The 18309-nt window shown below is 42.6% G+C and overlaps 1 protein-coding gene across 3 annotated transcripts in view; it reads right to left on the reverse strand.

Annotated features, from left to right (window-relative positions):
- PHIP (pleckstrin homology domain interacting protein) overlaps positions 1 to 18309 on the reverse strand; it is a 166558-nt gene that overhangs the window by 48759 nt on the left and 99490 nt on the right. For all 3 annotated transcript variants that reach the window (XM_059731372.1, XM_059731376.1, XM_019496868.2), the window contains 2 exons: positions 12664 to 12787; positions 3341 to 3481 (listed from right to left, as the gene is read on the reverse strand). In XM_059731372.1, the coding sequence (XP_059587355.1) occupies positions 3341 to 3481; positions 12664 to 12787 (265 nt within the window). The remainder of the gene's footprint in view (positions 1 to 3340; positions 3482 to 12663; positions 12788 to 18309) is intronic.

Genomic DNA, 18309 nt, shown 5'->3' on the forward strand with positions numbered 1-18309 from the left:
TTAAGCATATGTAACCAAGCATATTCTATGCACTGTATATATTTCTCACCACAAATTAACAGAAAACACTGCATCTCACACATATAGGCTGAGCTATATTTTCTGAGAAATAATTTAAATATATCTTGCAAACTCATAATAGTGAAAATGAAGTATTCCAATACCATGTAAAGTATCTCCCCTAGCCTCCCCCCACACCCAAAGGAAAATTAATTGAAAAAATAAATATCGCATGTGCAGCCATGCTGGTGAATTTAACAATAAAAATGAAACATGAATAAAAACAGCTTCATTGATGTTATCTATCTAAAAGAGACTGGAACCTGATAAAGAGTCAGTGAAAGATTTTTTGCTTATCACTGTAGGTCAAATATTTCACAAATGATGAATATTAAGGTTATGTAAGAAAAAAATGTTATAAAAAACAAATGTACCGCTTTTATTTTGATTTTTACTAAAAAATAATAAATAAAATACGTTTTGAGGGTTCAGCGATTTGGATCAATTTTCAGGTCAAATTTGTTCAATTTCTAAAGATTTTTCTTTTACAAAAACCATACACCTGCAGTTCTTATAAATCAGGGTGGGCTCTCTTTCTCTCATGCAATCTCTATAAAGATCATGCAGGCAACATTTTACCATATCAATTACACACGTGCAACCCCTTTGCAGTCAGTGTGACTGCAGACAGGTAACAGGTGAGAGATACAAACACTTCAGCTGAAATTTAGTTAACAATTTGTAAAGGAATAGAAGAAAAGAGATTTATCATCTTGCTATTAAACTGGTTCTGCAGAGCCAATTGTAGTTAAAAAGAAAAAAAATCCAGAAGGCTTCTGTTATCAAAGTAAGCTAACAATATTTATTTACAGGAAGATTGGTTATATAAGCCATGCTTGCATAATTACTGTTCAGAGATTTAAAAAATGCCTCAAAACAAACAAAAAAAAAATCAAGGGAAGTCCAAGATAAAAACATTGCTTGCACTTTGGATTCCATTACCAAAAAAAGGGGGTCTGTCATAGCACGTGAAATTGTCCATCAAGATATCCAAGTCCTTACAACAGTACCTACCCCATTACATGAACCAATCTACCCTTTCCACAGAAGTGGACCCTCTAAAATAAGGATTGATTTTTTTCAAAAATAATCTTTTCCTGTTTATATCATATTTACTATGTTAAATTTAACTTTTTAAAAGTGTACTAAACTCTAACCCTATTATATAATCTCTTAAATGCTTAAGTAGAAAAAATTAATGCTGAACCAGCAAGCCTCTACAAAAAAAACACCTGAAAGCCTTCACACACATGAAAAAAGGGAGGAGAAAAACTGAATGTGTGGCAGAGTCCCTGCCATGCAGCCTGATGCTGGCTACATAGCACAGCCCTGGGACAGGCCCCCAGTGTGGTCCCAGGGCTAGGAGGTACAATCAGCCAATTGTCAGTCAAAGCCCCAGAATCACACTGGAGCCCTGAACTGGCTCTGGTGCAGTCCCAGTGCTGAAACTGACAATCAACTGACAACTCCACATCCACTTGATTGCTGGTTCCAGCCTTAGACCACACTGGAGTCTCAAACCAGCTCCAGTGCAGTCCTGGGGCAGAGACGAACTGCACCATGCGGCTGGCACTAAGCTGCATGGTAGGGACTCTGCCACACATTCAGTTTAAGGTGCAAAGGAAACCAGTTGCAAAATTATTACACATTTTACAGAATAATTTTGTGGTGGTCTGTCCCAGCCCTGGGACCACACTGGTTTGCCAGGCAGCTGGTTTTCTACTTGCTGGTACAGGGGAGATCATGATCTCAGGCCTGCCCTGTGCTGGCAAGCTGTAATGGCACAACTGGAATCTGATCCCCAATCCCAAAACCACATGTCCTGCCTGCAAATCAACCCTGCAATGCACCACTTGCTTTGAAGGGAGAGCACTGAACTGGACATATATGGAGTTATCAATCCCCTATTTATTACCTTCCCTGGCTTCCACGATTAGTGGCAGGAGGCATAATTTCTGGGATTAGGGAACAGATACAATCGTGCCATTAAATGATCATGTACCAGGGGTCTAAATTTCGTTAACTAATTTTTCTATTTCCCCTACAAAGCCTTTCTTCATTAAATCATGTGCATTGGTCCCTATCAACAAAATGGCTGCCTTCCATGTTGGAGAGCAATGAACACAATTTCCATAACTACTGGTAATGCAGACAAGAGTGTGCTAAAATGTTTTATAATGATATGTAAATGGCACAGACTACTATTAAAAATTCTGTCTGGCTTTGTGTTAAAACTTGGGTCATATTCTTAACCATACAAACACTTCAGACCCCAAATTAAACTTAATACTACTCAAGTATGCACATCTAAAGTAGCAATTTATCCTCAATTATGCAGACGCATCTCCACAGCCAGATTTTGTGTCAGCACGAAGGGAAGGGTTTTTAAAAGTCCATAAACTTTTTTTATTTTTTTTATCCTCCCAAATTTGTGTATATCCAAATCTGCATTTTAGAATACTGAAGAAATTAGTGCACACTTTTAAAAATATGACCCTGTATTGTAGGAAATCTAACTGGGCACAATATCTGCATGTGCAAGGGATTAGCAAAGTCATTACATTATGCTTTAAGTAAGTAGTGTATAACATCTGAATAGAGGCAGAATTTTAAACAGCATACACTTAGATATGCAAGTCTTTTAACAGCTCTTCACCTGAACTTTTAAAAAAGTTAGCTATTTTTAAATAAGCTATCTCCTTTTGGCTATAAAATCCTATTCTACATATTTGACTCTAGACTTCCACTCATGCTTTCCATGAATTTGTATAATATGATTCGTCCTCCTCCCTCTTTCATTTAGTTACCTAGAGTCTAACAAAACCAGCAGTTCATGCTTCATTTGCTCATATAAAACTGTTAAACTTATACACATATCAAATAAAAATGGTCTTTGATTTGTGTGGACTTAAATGTACACTGATCTCTTCAAACTAACTGTTTCATGTTTATGTGAAGATTCTCATTTCTGACTAATTTACGTTATTATGTAGGTCAATTGCTGAAAGAACACAAATGGACACTGAAGCTACACTGAAGTTTTAAGGACTTGCACATGTAATTATTTTCTGAAAATAACCATTAAGAAATTTTGTGTGCACATGCACGCATAAAATGTGGGGGCAATGTTTATTACCTTAACACCTATGCAAAGGTAGATGAGCATGTAATTGAAGATCAACAATAAAAACAAATTTTGAAGTTCAAAACCAGCAATTCCTAGAGCTACTTGAAGCAATGTAAATAATCTCAAATGCTGCTTTGTTATTTAAACTCTTACATCTGATGAACTGTTTCCATTTTCTAACTCTTCAGCAGGCCTGGCAGTTTCTTCTAATGCGTATCTGGTACGGTAGTTGTGTTGGTTAGCTTGTTGCTTTCTTGAGTCTCCTGCATCTAGAATGTGGTCGTGCGAATGGTTCTATAAAGACATGCACATGAAAAACAGTCAATGTGTTTTTATAATTGTTTCAGTTTAATTTCTGAGTAGCTCTAACAAAACATTTTTGAGAGAATTCTATATGACAGCAAAAATCTTTAATACTCTAAAATCAGAAACTTGAGAACATGTGCTGGAAGAGTCAAAAGCTAAGAAAGAACATATGTATGAATTTTAAGGATAGTAACAGCTTTTTAGTAAATTCTAAAAGCCAGTGACTTAAATTTTTATATTATTTCTATATCTTGATGTAACTGAATTCTTTTTCTCGAATAATAAGGTTCAAAGGTGTTAAAACCAACAGCCTCATCACCTGCATGCAACAGCATAACCAAAAACAGACCTGTCAATTGCTACTGAAGCTGCTGTACACAACCACAGCGAAGAACCTTGAGACAATTTGTACAGCACAAGGATATCTTTGGCGAACTGAAACTTCTGAAAGCAAGAGAAACCTGCGATTATGCAGGTTTTATATGTGCAAATTCACTCTTATACGATGACCCTTTTTATACCAAAAATGTGTTAGATGCAAGGTTAATTCACTCTTATGTGATTGGTGTGGTGGAAGCATGCAGTCAGCAGCTTTGTGGTGCATTTTGGGAAGTGACACGCATCAAAATACAGTCTCCTGTGTGGATCTGTGCTCCTCGCTCATTGTCTGCAACACATGTTTCTATAGTTGCCATCCCCATTATGATAGTGCCCCATGCTTGCGCGTACTGTCTGCTGTTGGTGAGTGCCAAAACTGTCTTGTAAAAGTGGTAGAAATGGGCCTGGGGGTCAGTACAGTCAGGGTCCTGGAACAGTATAGGCGAGGTCCCTATTTGTTACATTGTAAAGTGGGTTCCCTTTATGCGAATTCAAGTTACGTGCCGTTTTCCAGGAATGCATGTCCAGCATAAAGTTAGGGAAACCTATAATCTATATATGCACTACAGCAATAAACAATAAATTGTTACCACAAAGCATATTTTATTACACATTTATCCCATTCTAACAACTTCTCAGAGAGGACATTTTCAGCAAGTCCAGAAATATTGCCATTATCTTTTCTCTACAAAATTCATAATACCCTTAACCACTCCTTAGGCATATACTCTCAAGTTTTCAGAAAAAATGTTTGATAACCTATAAAGAAAACCTGTTAATTACTAGGGAAGATGTTAGATCAGAATTAAATAGTTTAACTGACACAAACTCTGAAACCCCTTCATCATTCTCTTGTGTAAGAATCCAAATTTTCATCACATAGATGTTGATGAAGTTAAGAATTTGTGTTTCTTATACCACCGTTAGAAGTTATGACTTGGCCAAAAATGAAAGAACCTATAGAAATTTGCCTAGATGCCAGAAGAGCGAAGACTATGCCATTTATCTTCTCTCTTTCAATCAGACTGCTTATTAGACAGAAAATTTACTCTTAGGAGTTCTGGAGTGGATGAAAAAACAACAATAGTCCCTGGGATTCAAACCTTGTCTTGTCTAAAAGAAAATAACGCGGTACTGATAAAAACGTATAATATGAACCATATTCATAAAAGCATTATGATCCAGAAATGCCTCAGCCAACATGCACTCTCTGGGTGCATCTACAGACATGATTGTCAGGCCCTGACAATCTTCACCCCAGGGCACTCAAGGAGCTGGCGAGCATCATAGCCCAGCCTCTAGCGCGGATCTTTGAAAACTCTTGGCACTCTGGTGTAGTGCCCGAAGACTGGAAGAAGGCCAATGTGGTGCCTATCTTCAAGAAAGGGAGGAAAGTGGATCCGGCTAACTATAGGCCCATCAGCCCGACTTCTATCCCGGGGAAGATCTTAGAAAAGTTTATTAAAGAGGCCATCCTCAATGGACTGGCCAACGCCAACATCTTAAGGGATAGCCAGCACGGGTTTGTTGCGGGTAGGTCTTGCTTGACCAATCTCATTTCCCTCTACGACCAGGTGACCTAACACCTGGACAAGGGAGATGAGATTGATGTCATATATCTTGACTTCAAAAAAGCCTTCGATCTGGTGTCCCATGATCGTCTCTTGGAGAAACTGGCCAATTGTCGCCTTGGGTCCTCCACGATCCACTGGCTGGAAAATTGGCTCCGGGGTCAGACCCAGAGGGTAGTAATTGATGGAAGTCACTCATCGTGGCGTCCTGTGACCAGTGGGGTCCCCCAGGGCTCTGTCCTTGGACCCATACTGTTCAACATCTTCATTAATGATGTGGACACTGGAGTCAGAAGCGGACTGGCCAAGTTCGCCGATGACACCAAACTTTGGGGCAAAGCATCCACACCAGAAGACAGGCGGATGATCCAGGCTGACCTGGACAGGCTCAGCAAGTGGGCGGATGAGAATCTGATGGTGTTCAACGCCGATAAATGCAAGGTTCTTCACCTTGGGGAAAAAAAACCTGCAGCATCCTTATAGGCTCAGCAGTGCTATGTTGGCTAGCACTATGGAAGAAAGAGACTTGGGGGTCATCATTGACCACAAGATGAACGTGAGCCTGCAATGCGATGCTGCGGCTAGTAAAGCGACCAAAACACTGGCTTGCATCCATAGATGCTTCTCAAGCAAATCCCGGGACGTCATTCTCCCCCTGTACTCGGCCTTAGTGAGGCCGCAGCTGGAGTACTGCGTCCAGTTTTGGGCTCCACAATTCAAAAAGGATGTGGAGAAGCTTGAGAGAGTCCAGAGAAGAGCCACGTGCATGATCAGAGGTCAGGGAAGCAGACCCTACGAGGACAGGCTGAGAGCCCTGGGGCTCTTTAGCCTGGAAAAGCGCAGGCTCAGGGGTGATCTGATGGCCACCTACAAGTATATCAGGGATGACCACCAGTATCTGGGGGAACGTTTGTTCACCAGAGCGCCCCAAGGGATGACGAGGTCGAATGGTCACAAACTACTACAAGATCGTTTCAGGCTGGACATAAGGAAGAATTTCTTTACTGTCCGAGCCCCCAAGGTCTGGAACAGCCTGCCACCGGAGATCGTTCAAGCGCCTTCATTGAACACCTTCAAGATGAAACTGGATGCTTATCTTGCTGGGATCCTATGACCCCAGCTGACTTCCTGCCCCTTTTGGCGGGGGGCTGGACTCGATCTTCCGAGGTCCCTTCCAGCCCTAATGTCTATGAAAGTCTATGAAATTAACTGGGCAGTAGACTAATTTGCTGCAGCGTAAAGCACCACAGTGTACACGTGCGATGCTATTAGGCCACAGCAAGCTAGTAGTCTCTGACAGTACTATCTTACGGCAGTGAAAATAACTGCACCTAAACGCATGTAAACATTGACCCAGGTGTAGATTGCGCCTGGTCAGCCCAGGCAGTAGGGGGCAGATCCCTGCCTATGCCACCCTCCCCCCACCTCCCCGAGCTGACCCCTCAGATCCCGTGTTAGCCCAGGTCTGGCTCCACCCTGACTCAAACTGCTACAGTCCCCAGTGCAGCATCTGTACATGCACCCTGGACCACAGCAGTTCAAGCATCTACACATGCCATTAAGGTGCCACGGTAAATGGTGCAAACTGCACTGGAGTTTATGACATCACCTTAATGGCACATGCAGATGCACCCACTAATCTTACTGGTTCCCTCTCCGTTCTGACAGTAAGTAGGAGGCCTACACTTCCACTTCTGACAGACAACTGTTGAACCTCTTTTTCTAGATCTTTCTTTTGGGGAAAAAAGGGAGGAACCAATTCAACTCATATGATGCAAAAAAAGGTCAAGAGAACTCCAAAATATACTTATATGGGGAAAAACCCTATTATGGTAAATCTAGCTGTTCCTTGCTTAGCCATATAGCAGCACTTTTTTCCTTAAATACGTACAGCTTGGATGGACTGGGTGGAGCAAAATCTTTAAGACACTAGACAATAGGCACCACAACCTGTTGGCTGTTGTAGGCCTATGTACTGGTATTGTGAGACATGAATACACAGGAGTTGTTTGCCTGGCGCAAAATACTAGGGCAAACTGTTCTGAGCTCTAACCGCCTTATGGTATTTCCAATTTTGTCTAATTTTCTGTCTTTATTTCATTTGCCATGTGAGCGCCCAAATTTAAGTACTACAGTAAAATCTCTGTTATCCGGTATCCCTGGGGTAAGGGGATTGCCAGTCATGTAAAAACTCTAGTTATTTGAAATACCTAGCAGGGTTTTCAGATAACACTGGGCGGGGGTGGGGGAGAACGTGGCAGTGGCCACACGCAGTGCAGCGAAGCAGCCGCACCACAGGGCCGTGCATGCAGAGCTGCCACGTGTGAGCTTTCCCCAGCCCCCAGCGGAGAGAGAAAGAGAGAAAGAGGGTGAGTGTGTGCGTGTGTGGTGGCTGCACACACAGCAGCAGCAGTGCAGGGCGGTGGGCAGCAGCGGCAGCTGCCACGTGCGAGCTTTCCCCCTCCCCGCAGTCAGCCGGAAATTCTGGTTAGTGAAGATTCCGGTTATTTAAATACTGGATAGCAAGGATTTTACTGTATTCTGTTTAATTTTGCTATAGAAAATCCCTTTTAGGTACTGATGCTGTGTTAGGAAACTTGACTCATACTAAATTGATTAAGACATGAACAACTTGAGACAGCACAAGCAAGCAAGATGTGGGGGGATGTGAGCACGCTAGAAGGGAGGAATAGGCTGCAATTAGACCTAGACAGGTTACATGGGTGGGCAGATGAGAACAGGATGGATTTCAACACTGACAAGTGCAAGGTGCTGCACCTGGGGAGGAAGAAGCAGCAGCATACCTACAGGCTGGGGAACTCCCTTCTCGTCAATGCAGAGGCAGAAAAGGATCTTGGGAGTCCTTACTGATGCCAAAATGAACATGGGCCGACAGTGTGGGGATGTGGTCAGGAAGGTCAACCACACCTTGTCATGCATCCACAGCTGCATCTCAAGCAGGTCCAAGGAGGTGATCCTCCCCCCTCTATGGGGCATTGGTCAGGTCGCAGTTGGAGCACCATATGAGGCACACAGGATCTGGACACGTGTACAGACTCAGTTTATCTACCTGCTGGCCAGGTCACATGGCTTCATGGACCAGATCTGGCCCATGGGTCGTATGTTTGACACCCCTACTCTAGGTCATCGTTCTTGCTAACTACTGAACCATATCCAGAGAAGCTTTCAAAAAGATAGCTGTTGCAAAACAGATTATTCTGAGAGATAAATGCAGCAAAGCACAGCATTCCCAGTATTTGAAATACATAGTTAAAAACAGACCATCTGTCCAGAACAGCATTTGTACAAAGCACATGGATACAGTGGATGTTTAGTGCTGTGTAGGCTGCTTCCTAGTTTGAATGCTGCATTCTTCTATCTGGGATCGGTATTAAATTCCTATGAAGCGGATTATGCCCTTATCACCTTAAGCCAGATCCAACCTACTAATTTCAAAGCAGTTCTAAACAGCTGAAGATCCGGAGCTGTATAAAACAATGGGCCAAAAATCCCGCACCTTTGGGTTCTTGGCTAACAATACAAAGAGCTGGAGATATAGCACACACTGTGGTCTAACATTCTACTTTGGCATTGTCTAGGAGAAATCAAGTTTTTCCTCCTTGTGCTCAAAACTAGCTGCTTCAAGAAAATAAAATTTAACATGTTAGGATGTGGTTCTCTAAACCACCATTTCCCAACTGGTGTGCCATTAGAAATTAACAGGCACGCCGCAGATTTTTGGGAAAAAATGTCGTGCATTAGAAAAAATAAATAAATAAAACGTGTCATTTATATAAATTAGTCTTGTAGACCAAACCAAAGTATATTGTGTAATGTTGCTGTTCTGGTGCAGACATGAGACGCTACATCATGCTACACTCTAACGACTTTGTACGTGGTCAAAAAAAAATTGTGAGGGGGTTGTGCACCACAGAAAAAAAATTATTAATGCGTCTTGGGCTGGAAAAGCCTGGGAAATTCTGCTCTAAATTTGTTCCGTCAGATCAGTTTGTGGGTAAGTAGCTGATTTAATTAGCCTGTTAACCTTTTATCTATTTTAATTTTGTACGTTCAATATCCCATTGATGTGGAAGCTTTTAAGTATAGCGCTCCTAGTTCTCCTAGACTGCTTTTTATTCTTCTGACTTTGAAGTTGTTTCCAATCAGATTTTACTATGGTATGCTCCCCTCAAATTCTATAGATTTTATGATAAAGTATGTTAAAAATAAGGCTACTTCCCAAGTTCTATGACCTAACTTGCTGTTTCAGTACAGTTTACAGTCAGGATTACAGTATTCTTTTGAATTCTGGCATTCCACTATGCTTCAGTTATGCTTACTACATCCTTTTTCAGCATTACGATTTCTAATTTCCAAATTCTTACACTGACATATGTGTACCACTGTATAGCTTTTTTACTTCTTTTTTTCTAACATCTATTTCTTTCCGATTTCAACATGTCTCCAGTCTCCATCAACTACACTTTTAGCCCTATAATTTTCTGAATGGAGATACCTTTACATTACTGACATCCTTAGCAGACGGTCTTGCCTAAATTCAGCGATTACCTATAAACTTTGCTCCCCAATTCCTTATTTGAACAATCTTCCAAAACTGTGTTCTGGATGTACACCCAGTTTAGTTCCTCTTTGGCCAAAGTAAAGACCACCCTTTCCACAGAGACTCTCCGTGAAGAACAGCCCAATGCTCAAAGTTACTTAAATCTCTGCTCTTTTTACATATTTTTCTTACATCCAAACAATATATTAAGTGTTATAAAAACATTAGGGATTAAATAATATGGACATATAACAAAGTTTGGTCTTCCCATACAGGGCTGTCCAACTGATGGTCTGCAGGCAATTTGGAGGGGATGAGCATGCAGCCCACAGGCCCAGGCAGCCACCTCTCTAGCAGCTTGATGATAACTTTGGGAATAATTACTCATTTTTAAAAATCATCTTCCCACAAAGAAGAGTGCAATATTTTCAGTTAGGATCCTTCCCCAACAAATAGCTGTAATACATTAGTCTTTTCCACTGTACTAATTTAGTAATTTCTTCTGAAATATTTCACTATAATCCAATGAAATTACAATTAAAATGCATCTCTGATTAAATATTTTGATTTCCTCTACATGTTCAGGGTTATTTTGATTGCCTTTTCATAACAAAAATGTTAATGTCAGAGGGAACAAGAACAAAGGAAAGCATATTTATGAGTTAACTATTTTTATATTAGTGATATTATTAGAATGGATCAGATAATACATTAAAAAAATTAAATAGAAATATATTTAACATTATCTAAATGCAACCTGCTTTGTTGAAAAACCATTGTACAAGTACCGCATGTCATGTTATGGGTATATCTGGCTAAGTGATTTTAGTGTAAAAGTGCCAGTATGGGGGGGGGGGGGGTCATCGCAGGGTTGTTGTACATAATATTTAAGTTCCTGCATCTATCATTTACTAGTTGTTGTAGTTATACAGATATGTGAAAATAGTTTCTCTGCACTGACAGTTCCCATCAGCTCTCCTAGGTCCTAGGTCTTCACATTTTTTCTAATCAATCTCTCTGGAAAAAAAACTGTAGTCTGTCCCCATGTTTGCAGAGCACAGAACTCACCAGCTTCTGCATACTATTGTAATATGAACACTAAATTAAAATATTTAAAGACATACCACAAACACAGAAAACAGATTTGTATGGCAACTTTTGCTTCCACCCCAATTTACAACAAAGTATGGATAGGTGTGCACTTACTGCACAACAAGAATGTTTTAACACTTCAATGTACAATTCATGTGAACATACACACATAAATATCAGATAAAAATGATTAATAAGATCAATAACAATACAGACATTTTAGAATTAAAAGGATCCCACCCCCACCTTAGAGAGACTTTTAAAGCCCACCTGACATCTAACTAATCCAGAACCCCTTTGGGATTCTGCTTATTAATCATAACATGAGTTATGAATATGAAGAGGACAGGGAAAGGGAGCATAAGCATACCAATTTTATGTCCACAGATACACTAAAGCAACACTATATATATTCAATGAACTCCAGGACTTATAAAAGGTGACTGTTACTGATGCGTGTAAATCACTACTGTCCATGTAGATTTTGTCAACTTACCGGTTGCAATATTTCCTTAAAACAAGTGTGTGTGTGTGTGTGTGGGGGGGGGGGGGGGGGGGGGGGGGAAGGTGTTTGAAGAACTGACCAATCACTTAGCCCGATATTCCTGACATGTTATAAATCTCTCAGGAACTCAGCAGAAAAAACAGATGTTCCTGCAGCCCACTGTAGCAGCGAGACTACTGAATGAGCAAAGGTGCTAGGCACAGGCTAAGCAAGGTTAAAAAAAGGGCAATTACGTAAACAACAACAATTTGGGGCACGGGTTTTCCCAATTCAAGACAGACTTAAAATTAAGGGGTAAAGAAACAACAACTTCCCAGTTGTGCAATGTATTTCAAAACTGTCCATTAGGAGGTTTTCTTGCCTCTTCCTCTGAAGAATCTAGTACTTGCACTTGTTGGACCAAAAACTTTAGATGGGTTATTGGATTGCTCTGAAAATGGCAAATCCTACATTCTTATGCAATTTTGAATGCAAGCCACCTGATTACAGCTCTTACAGTAACCCAATGCGAACAGAAGACCAACCAGAATCCTTTGATTGTTTTATGAACTACTACCCAGCACAGTATGAAAAAGGTCTCCAGAGCTGCAATAGCCTTGTTACTGATAATAAGCCTATAGAGGTGGTCAAAAATTACTAAGAGTGACTTTTTTTATTCTCACTTTGAGCAACTCACTCAAACTACTGACCCAGGCTGGAGTTCTCATGAACCTTGATGGGTTTTGTTGTAAGCTCCACTTCGAATTCCTTAAAAGGGATGGACTTATTCACATACACAGAACTGCAGGACACTTTTGAAAGAACACATGATTTCTTGCTCTCAAACATAACAGAGCCAAGTCCCACTTCACAGAGTTTCAAGAGCAAAACTTAAATTTTGTTCTAAACGACTAACAAGAGGCAGGTGCTCTTTTATTCAGAGTAAATCTAAATACATTAATACATCAAGAGATTTCTTTTGAAATTTTAAGTGAAGTGAGTTTTTATGAACTTTTTTGGTCCAGCATACTCAAAACGTTTTATGAAAAATATTGTAATAACAACTGGATGGGCATTTATTTACCTTAGAGAAAGAAGGTATTTTGTTCTCTCTTGGAACATGACTTGTAATATATTTCCTTTTCTCTTCTGATCTATATATCTTTACTTCTTCTTCTCCCTTTGCAGCTCTCCATTCTTCCTGCCTACTAAAAAAGAAAAATTGAAGACATATTAATTTTAGATTTAGGGCAAAGAGCTATAATTGGATCTCTAGGTGAAGGAAAACGGTAAATATTTACCGCATTCTTTATACGTTATTTTTTCTACTTCTAGCAGGGATCCAGCGGCACAAATGAACCCCCTGAATACAATCAGGACTCAAATACTTGTTTTGTTGCATACCACACGCCCCCAAATATGACCCACACCTTGTTTTTGGAAGGCAGAGGAAAAAAAGTCATGGCTGACTACGTGACAAGAATAAGTCCACCTGGAAATACAGCATGTCCAGGAAGAGTGGCATGCTAGGAGACAGCATAGGTGAGGTAGCAGGAACTTATGGATGTGATAGTACAGGAACATGGCTAGGGCCCAGACCCCTGCAAGGGCAGCAGCAAGACTGGTAGTTCTTCATTGTAAATAGTTTTATTCTAGATAGGAACTTATATAAAGCATGTTTCTTCCACACCACAAGTTGCATCAAGATACTACAGATAGCATGAAGCAGCTCAATTGCCCAGAGATAGCTCAACTGCTGCTTCAAGCATAAGCCACAGTTCTAAGCCAATAGCTACTGTAGCTGTAAGAGAGGGAATACAAGACTCCACCTCTTCTGCTTCCTAGGGCCACCTTGGCAGCCAGGCATGTTTGCAGCTGTTAGAACAAAATGTGACTACTTCTATCCATCTCTGTTTCTATTTCAGCAAAGAAAAATTAGCTTTCATATTTAAGACACATGCCCCAATTCTGAAGGGTTGGATGCAGGGAACACGTGTGGTATATGAGTAAATATGATAGTTAGCCTTGTCATAGTGGTTACTCTAAAGTTGAATTTTGTTCCTAAAAGGAGTTATTTGACTTACTAACATTGTACTTATTTTGGCATCTAGCCCCCAAACTGTAATTCTGAGTTAAGAACCAAATTCTTTTGGATGAAACTCTGTGAAAGTATTTTTTTTCTTGGGTCGTTGCAACAAACTTCAAGACAGACCCAGAATATCCAGTTGGAATATATCCGGGAAGCTTGTGTCTTTACTCAAGCACAGTTGTTCGTGGCTGGAAGCCATGTCAGTTAACACCATCTATTTGAAGAATTTCCAAAGTTAAAACAATTGTCAGAAAAGTATTTCTGCAAATGAGTATAGGATTTCATTCTTATACCATGAATGTAGCATTATTTACTTATATATACACACTGAGTATACAAATGAAAAAAAAAAATTAAGCTTTATTTACATCCAAGAAAGAGAACCTCATCCTCTTCAGGACCAGAAAGTAACTAGTTTATAGCCCCTTTCCCTTGCTGTACAAGAGCTTATTCTAAGCACCACCCCAAAGAGAAGAGGAAAGAAAAAGATCCCATACCAAAGCATAATCTCAAAAAGAATTGCTGAACAGGTACTGAAAATGGAAACTGAAGAAAGTGTGTGCAACAGGATGGTTACAGTGAGCTATGATGACAGAGTGCCAAGCTTCCAGAAAACAAAGTAAGCCGCTCACAAGCAAAAGGAAGGGAAATAAATGGAACTTAAGGAAATGATTGCATCTCTTGACCATCCCAAAGATTTTGGTTATGATGTAGAGAATGATGAGTTGAAGGGACTGCTGATGAAGGATGCTTCTTTTTGTGTCCCAGTATTGGCTGTTTCTAAATTATTCCCACGTGGCGGCTAGCGATTGGCTTGCTAGCCATATAAGAGGCTTGAGCGGTTTCCACCCAAGTTGGAGGACTCCACAACCATCTCGTGGAGGAGGAGAAGGAGAACTTCACATCTTGTGAAGAACTCTAAGCGCTGCGGAGTCCAACGAACCCAGCGTGTGCCTTAAGGAGGATACAGGGGCCTGATCAACCTCTAGCTTCTCCCCGTCGCCGCCTGATCCCTCGACGTACCCTTCCCTGCGCACTCGGTCCACGGAGCCTAGTAAACTTTGTGTGTGTGTGTATCCAGAGCTCTTTCTGGGTTTAAGAGGCTCGAGTTTTCTACGGGTCTTGTTCGAGCAAGTTTTCTTTTTGTTTGTAACTGCAACTTAAGCGAAGGTTTTCCTGCCTGCACCGCGACCATCTACAGAGTAAGTAAAATAATCTTTAATCAACTGCTACGCGTCTGTGCCTAATTCTAGTCCGTCGTGCCGAATTCCCTGATCCACGTGCCAGGGCTGCTGGCCACAGCCCGCCACGCGCCCCCGAAAGCCTCGGACCGCTCCCAGCCCGCACATGGCGACGAGGATGGGATCCGGGGAAAGCACGATGGAGCTAGAATTAGTTAAGAACTGCCCCTGGCGCAGTGGAAAATGCCAAGTAGAGAACTTCGTGGAAGTGGAAGTGCATATCGCTTACCACCAGGCGGGCGGAACGGGTGAGAGGTTTATCAGCGGACGCCTTTCACTGAAGGGAGAAGAGGGAGCTTCCGAAGACGGAGCCCCGAGAGAGGGAAGTGTATCTTCACCACGTGGCATTTGGGTGTATAATGAATGATGAGCGGGTCCTGTTTAGGCCCCTCAACACTGTGTCCCTCGCCAGAGTCAACCCGGCAGGCGCAGTAAACCTGACCCTCACCCAGGAGTGTGCCCGTTGCCTAAGATGTGCTCGGGAAAGTGAAGAACCGGTGCCAATCGACCGGTTCGCCCCCTTTATGCTAGCGTCTAGATTGAGGGGTCGTGAGCTTCCATCCGAGCTCCGCGAAGATCTGGAGACGGAGGGATGTGCCGCAGATGAGAGGGTGGCCCCAAAACGCGACAAGGGGGGAATGCTAACTGCAACTTTTCGTACTGTAACCGATTTAATGCAAAAGAATTTAAGTTTGAAAGCCCAGCTGCATATGGCCGTTCAAGCGGTCAAAGAAGCGGCTGCGAAAGAAAATCTTGAGACGCCACATCAAGATGGCGCCGAGCAAGAGGGAGACCGCGTGGAAGAACTGGAAGAGAAAGGTGGAGCTTCGGAGGAACTCACGAGAGTTCGGCCAGCGACTCCGCCCACCAACGCAGCGTCGCTTCTGGCGACCATGCCTTCTTGCCGACAGAAGGGAGAATCGAGCAGAGGAGTGCATCCGCCCCTCCTGCCTGAAGCAATAACAGCAGCATCGACTCCCGAAGTAACAGATCAGCCTGTAGCAACAACCAGCCGAGTTGCTACTACCTATTACGCTCGCACCCGAACTGAACTGCAGGATTTGTGCAGAGAATCAAGAAACCAACCTGAAGAAACTCTAGCTGTATGGTTGGGACGTTTGGTCGTGGAACTTGGGTCCGACCTGCTGAACCAGGAAGTAGCAAGCTTCTTGGTCAGACAAGCTTCGTGGAGTAGAGGACATGTCACTGACATCGACATGGTGGCGTTTAACATTCACTGGCCTATTCTACTGCCAGCGCTTGTTGCACGACTGATTGGTCAAAAAGCCCACGCATGGCATGACGGACGGCCAGAACATACCGGCGCAGAGCAACTCATGCTAGCAATCATCGGAGTCTTGTACTGTGCTTGGAACCCCAGAGCATGTGCACTGGGACTGACATCACTCCAGCGAATAAGACCATGGCCTCACCGTCATCTATGAAACCCTGGAACCGTTCCAGTGACCATTCACAGCATAGATAGCTGTCTTAAGGTTTATGGACGAAAGAACATCGCTGTCCTCCGGATTCTGCTTAACCCAATGGTGAACCAACCCGTGAGTAACCTCCTTCGTCAGTTATCACGACTGCGTATCCTGATGGAGCCAAGATTATCTAGTGATCGGGAACGTCGACACCCGACCGAGGCTCAAGGCGCAAGACATCGCGAATCCGATCTTCCATCATTGCCACAGAGAACACCAGAGGAACGATATATGTTTGGATTTCTCCTACAGCGTTCTGGACTCAATAAGCGGCAACTTCAGATTTTAGGGGACACAGGCCAATGGCAACTGGCCTATGAGTTAGGTTTTCATTATCTGGAAGAGCTAGATGACGGCTCCTCAACAATTTCATCCAGTTGAGTGTGCAAGAGACAGTTGTCCGGAGTAGCAAACACCTGTATTATATGTTTTAGAAATGATAGTGTGGTTCCACGTGAATTTTGTAAATATTAGTGAAATAACTGTTTTAAGAGAATTCTTTTCACAGATCCGGAATTCAGAATGCGTGGCGGAGAGAAGCCCCAAGAAGGATAACATCATCGGCAGAAGTGAGGGCTTGACGTGCAACTTCGCCATGATGCCCACTGAAATCCTGATCGTGCAGTTTTTTGTTATGAATCTGATTACGTGTATATGTATTTGTGCCGGCTTTATTTGATTCGATCCCTGGAGAACGAACTTCTTATGTTAGCTGATTTTATGTTTATCCATTTAGTTCAATGACCCGTTATAAGAGCCACTGGCGACCTGAGTGACGAGCATGTGGCATAATCCAGCTGTGCCTTCAGGAAGGGGGGATGTCATGACCCAAGGGTATGATTTTGTGTGCGCTTCGGCACTGCAGAATTATTTCCCACCACGAGGAGCTTTCTTTGCAAGATGCAATTCTCAGTTGCAAAGAGAAAACCCCAGTGCAAAGGAGTTCCCGCCATTCGCATGCAAATTTGTGTCCCACTATTGGCTGTTTCTGAATTATTCCCACGTGGCGGCTAGCGATTGGCTTGCTAGCCATATAAGAGGCTTGAGCGGTTTCCACCCAAGTTGGAGGACTCCACAACCATCTCGTGGAGGAGGAGAAGGAGAACTTCACATCTTGTGAAGAACTCTAAGTGCTGCGGAGTCCAACGAACCCAGCGTGTGCCTTAAGGAGGATACAGGGGCCTGATCAACCTCTAGCCTCTCCCCGTCGCCGCCTGATCCCTCGACGTACCCTTCCCTGCGCACTCGGTCCACGGAGCCTAGCAAACTTTGTGTGTGTGTGTATCCAGAGCTCTTTCTGGGTTTAAGAGGCTCGAGTTTTCTACGGGTCTTGTTCGAGCGAGTTTTCTTTTTGTTTGTAACTGCAACTTAAGCGAAGGTTTTCCTGCCTGCACCGCGACCATCTACGGAGTAAGTAAAATTATCTTTAATCAACTGCTACGCGTCCGTGCCTAATTCTAGTCCGTCGTGCCGAATTCTCTGACCTACGTGCCAGGGCTGCTGGCCACAGCCCGCCACACGCCCCCGAAAGCCTTGAACCGCTCCCGGCCCGCACACCTCTGACAACAGCTTTCGGATTGGTAGATATCAAATTGTTTGAATTATTCTTATCTGCTATCATAGAAGAATTAGCCTATTATCAAAACGAGAGGTCATTATCAATCTGAGGGTTTGGTCCCCACAGAACAAGATATCTGGGTCATAAAACCAGTATCAACATCTCTGACTATAAGGCTGGTATCTGTACTTCTTGGCAGTGCATAAACACCCTAAAGCAGGGCTATCCAACTGACAGCCTGTGAGTGATTTAATTCTGGCCTGTAGGGCTTGTTGATGCTGCTACTGAAGCCACTACACTGGTGTAGCTCTGAAACCCAGAAGGTAAATGTCACTGCTACCCCCAGGCCTTTGCC

Source organism: Alligator mississippiensis, chromosome 1 (assembly GCF_030867095.1).
Source record: "Alligator mississippiensis isolate rAllMis1 chromosome 1, rAllMis1, whole genome shotgun sequence".
Classification (NCBI taxonomy): Eukaryota; Metazoa; Chordata; order Crocodylia; family Alligatoridae; genus Alligator; species Alligator mississippiensis.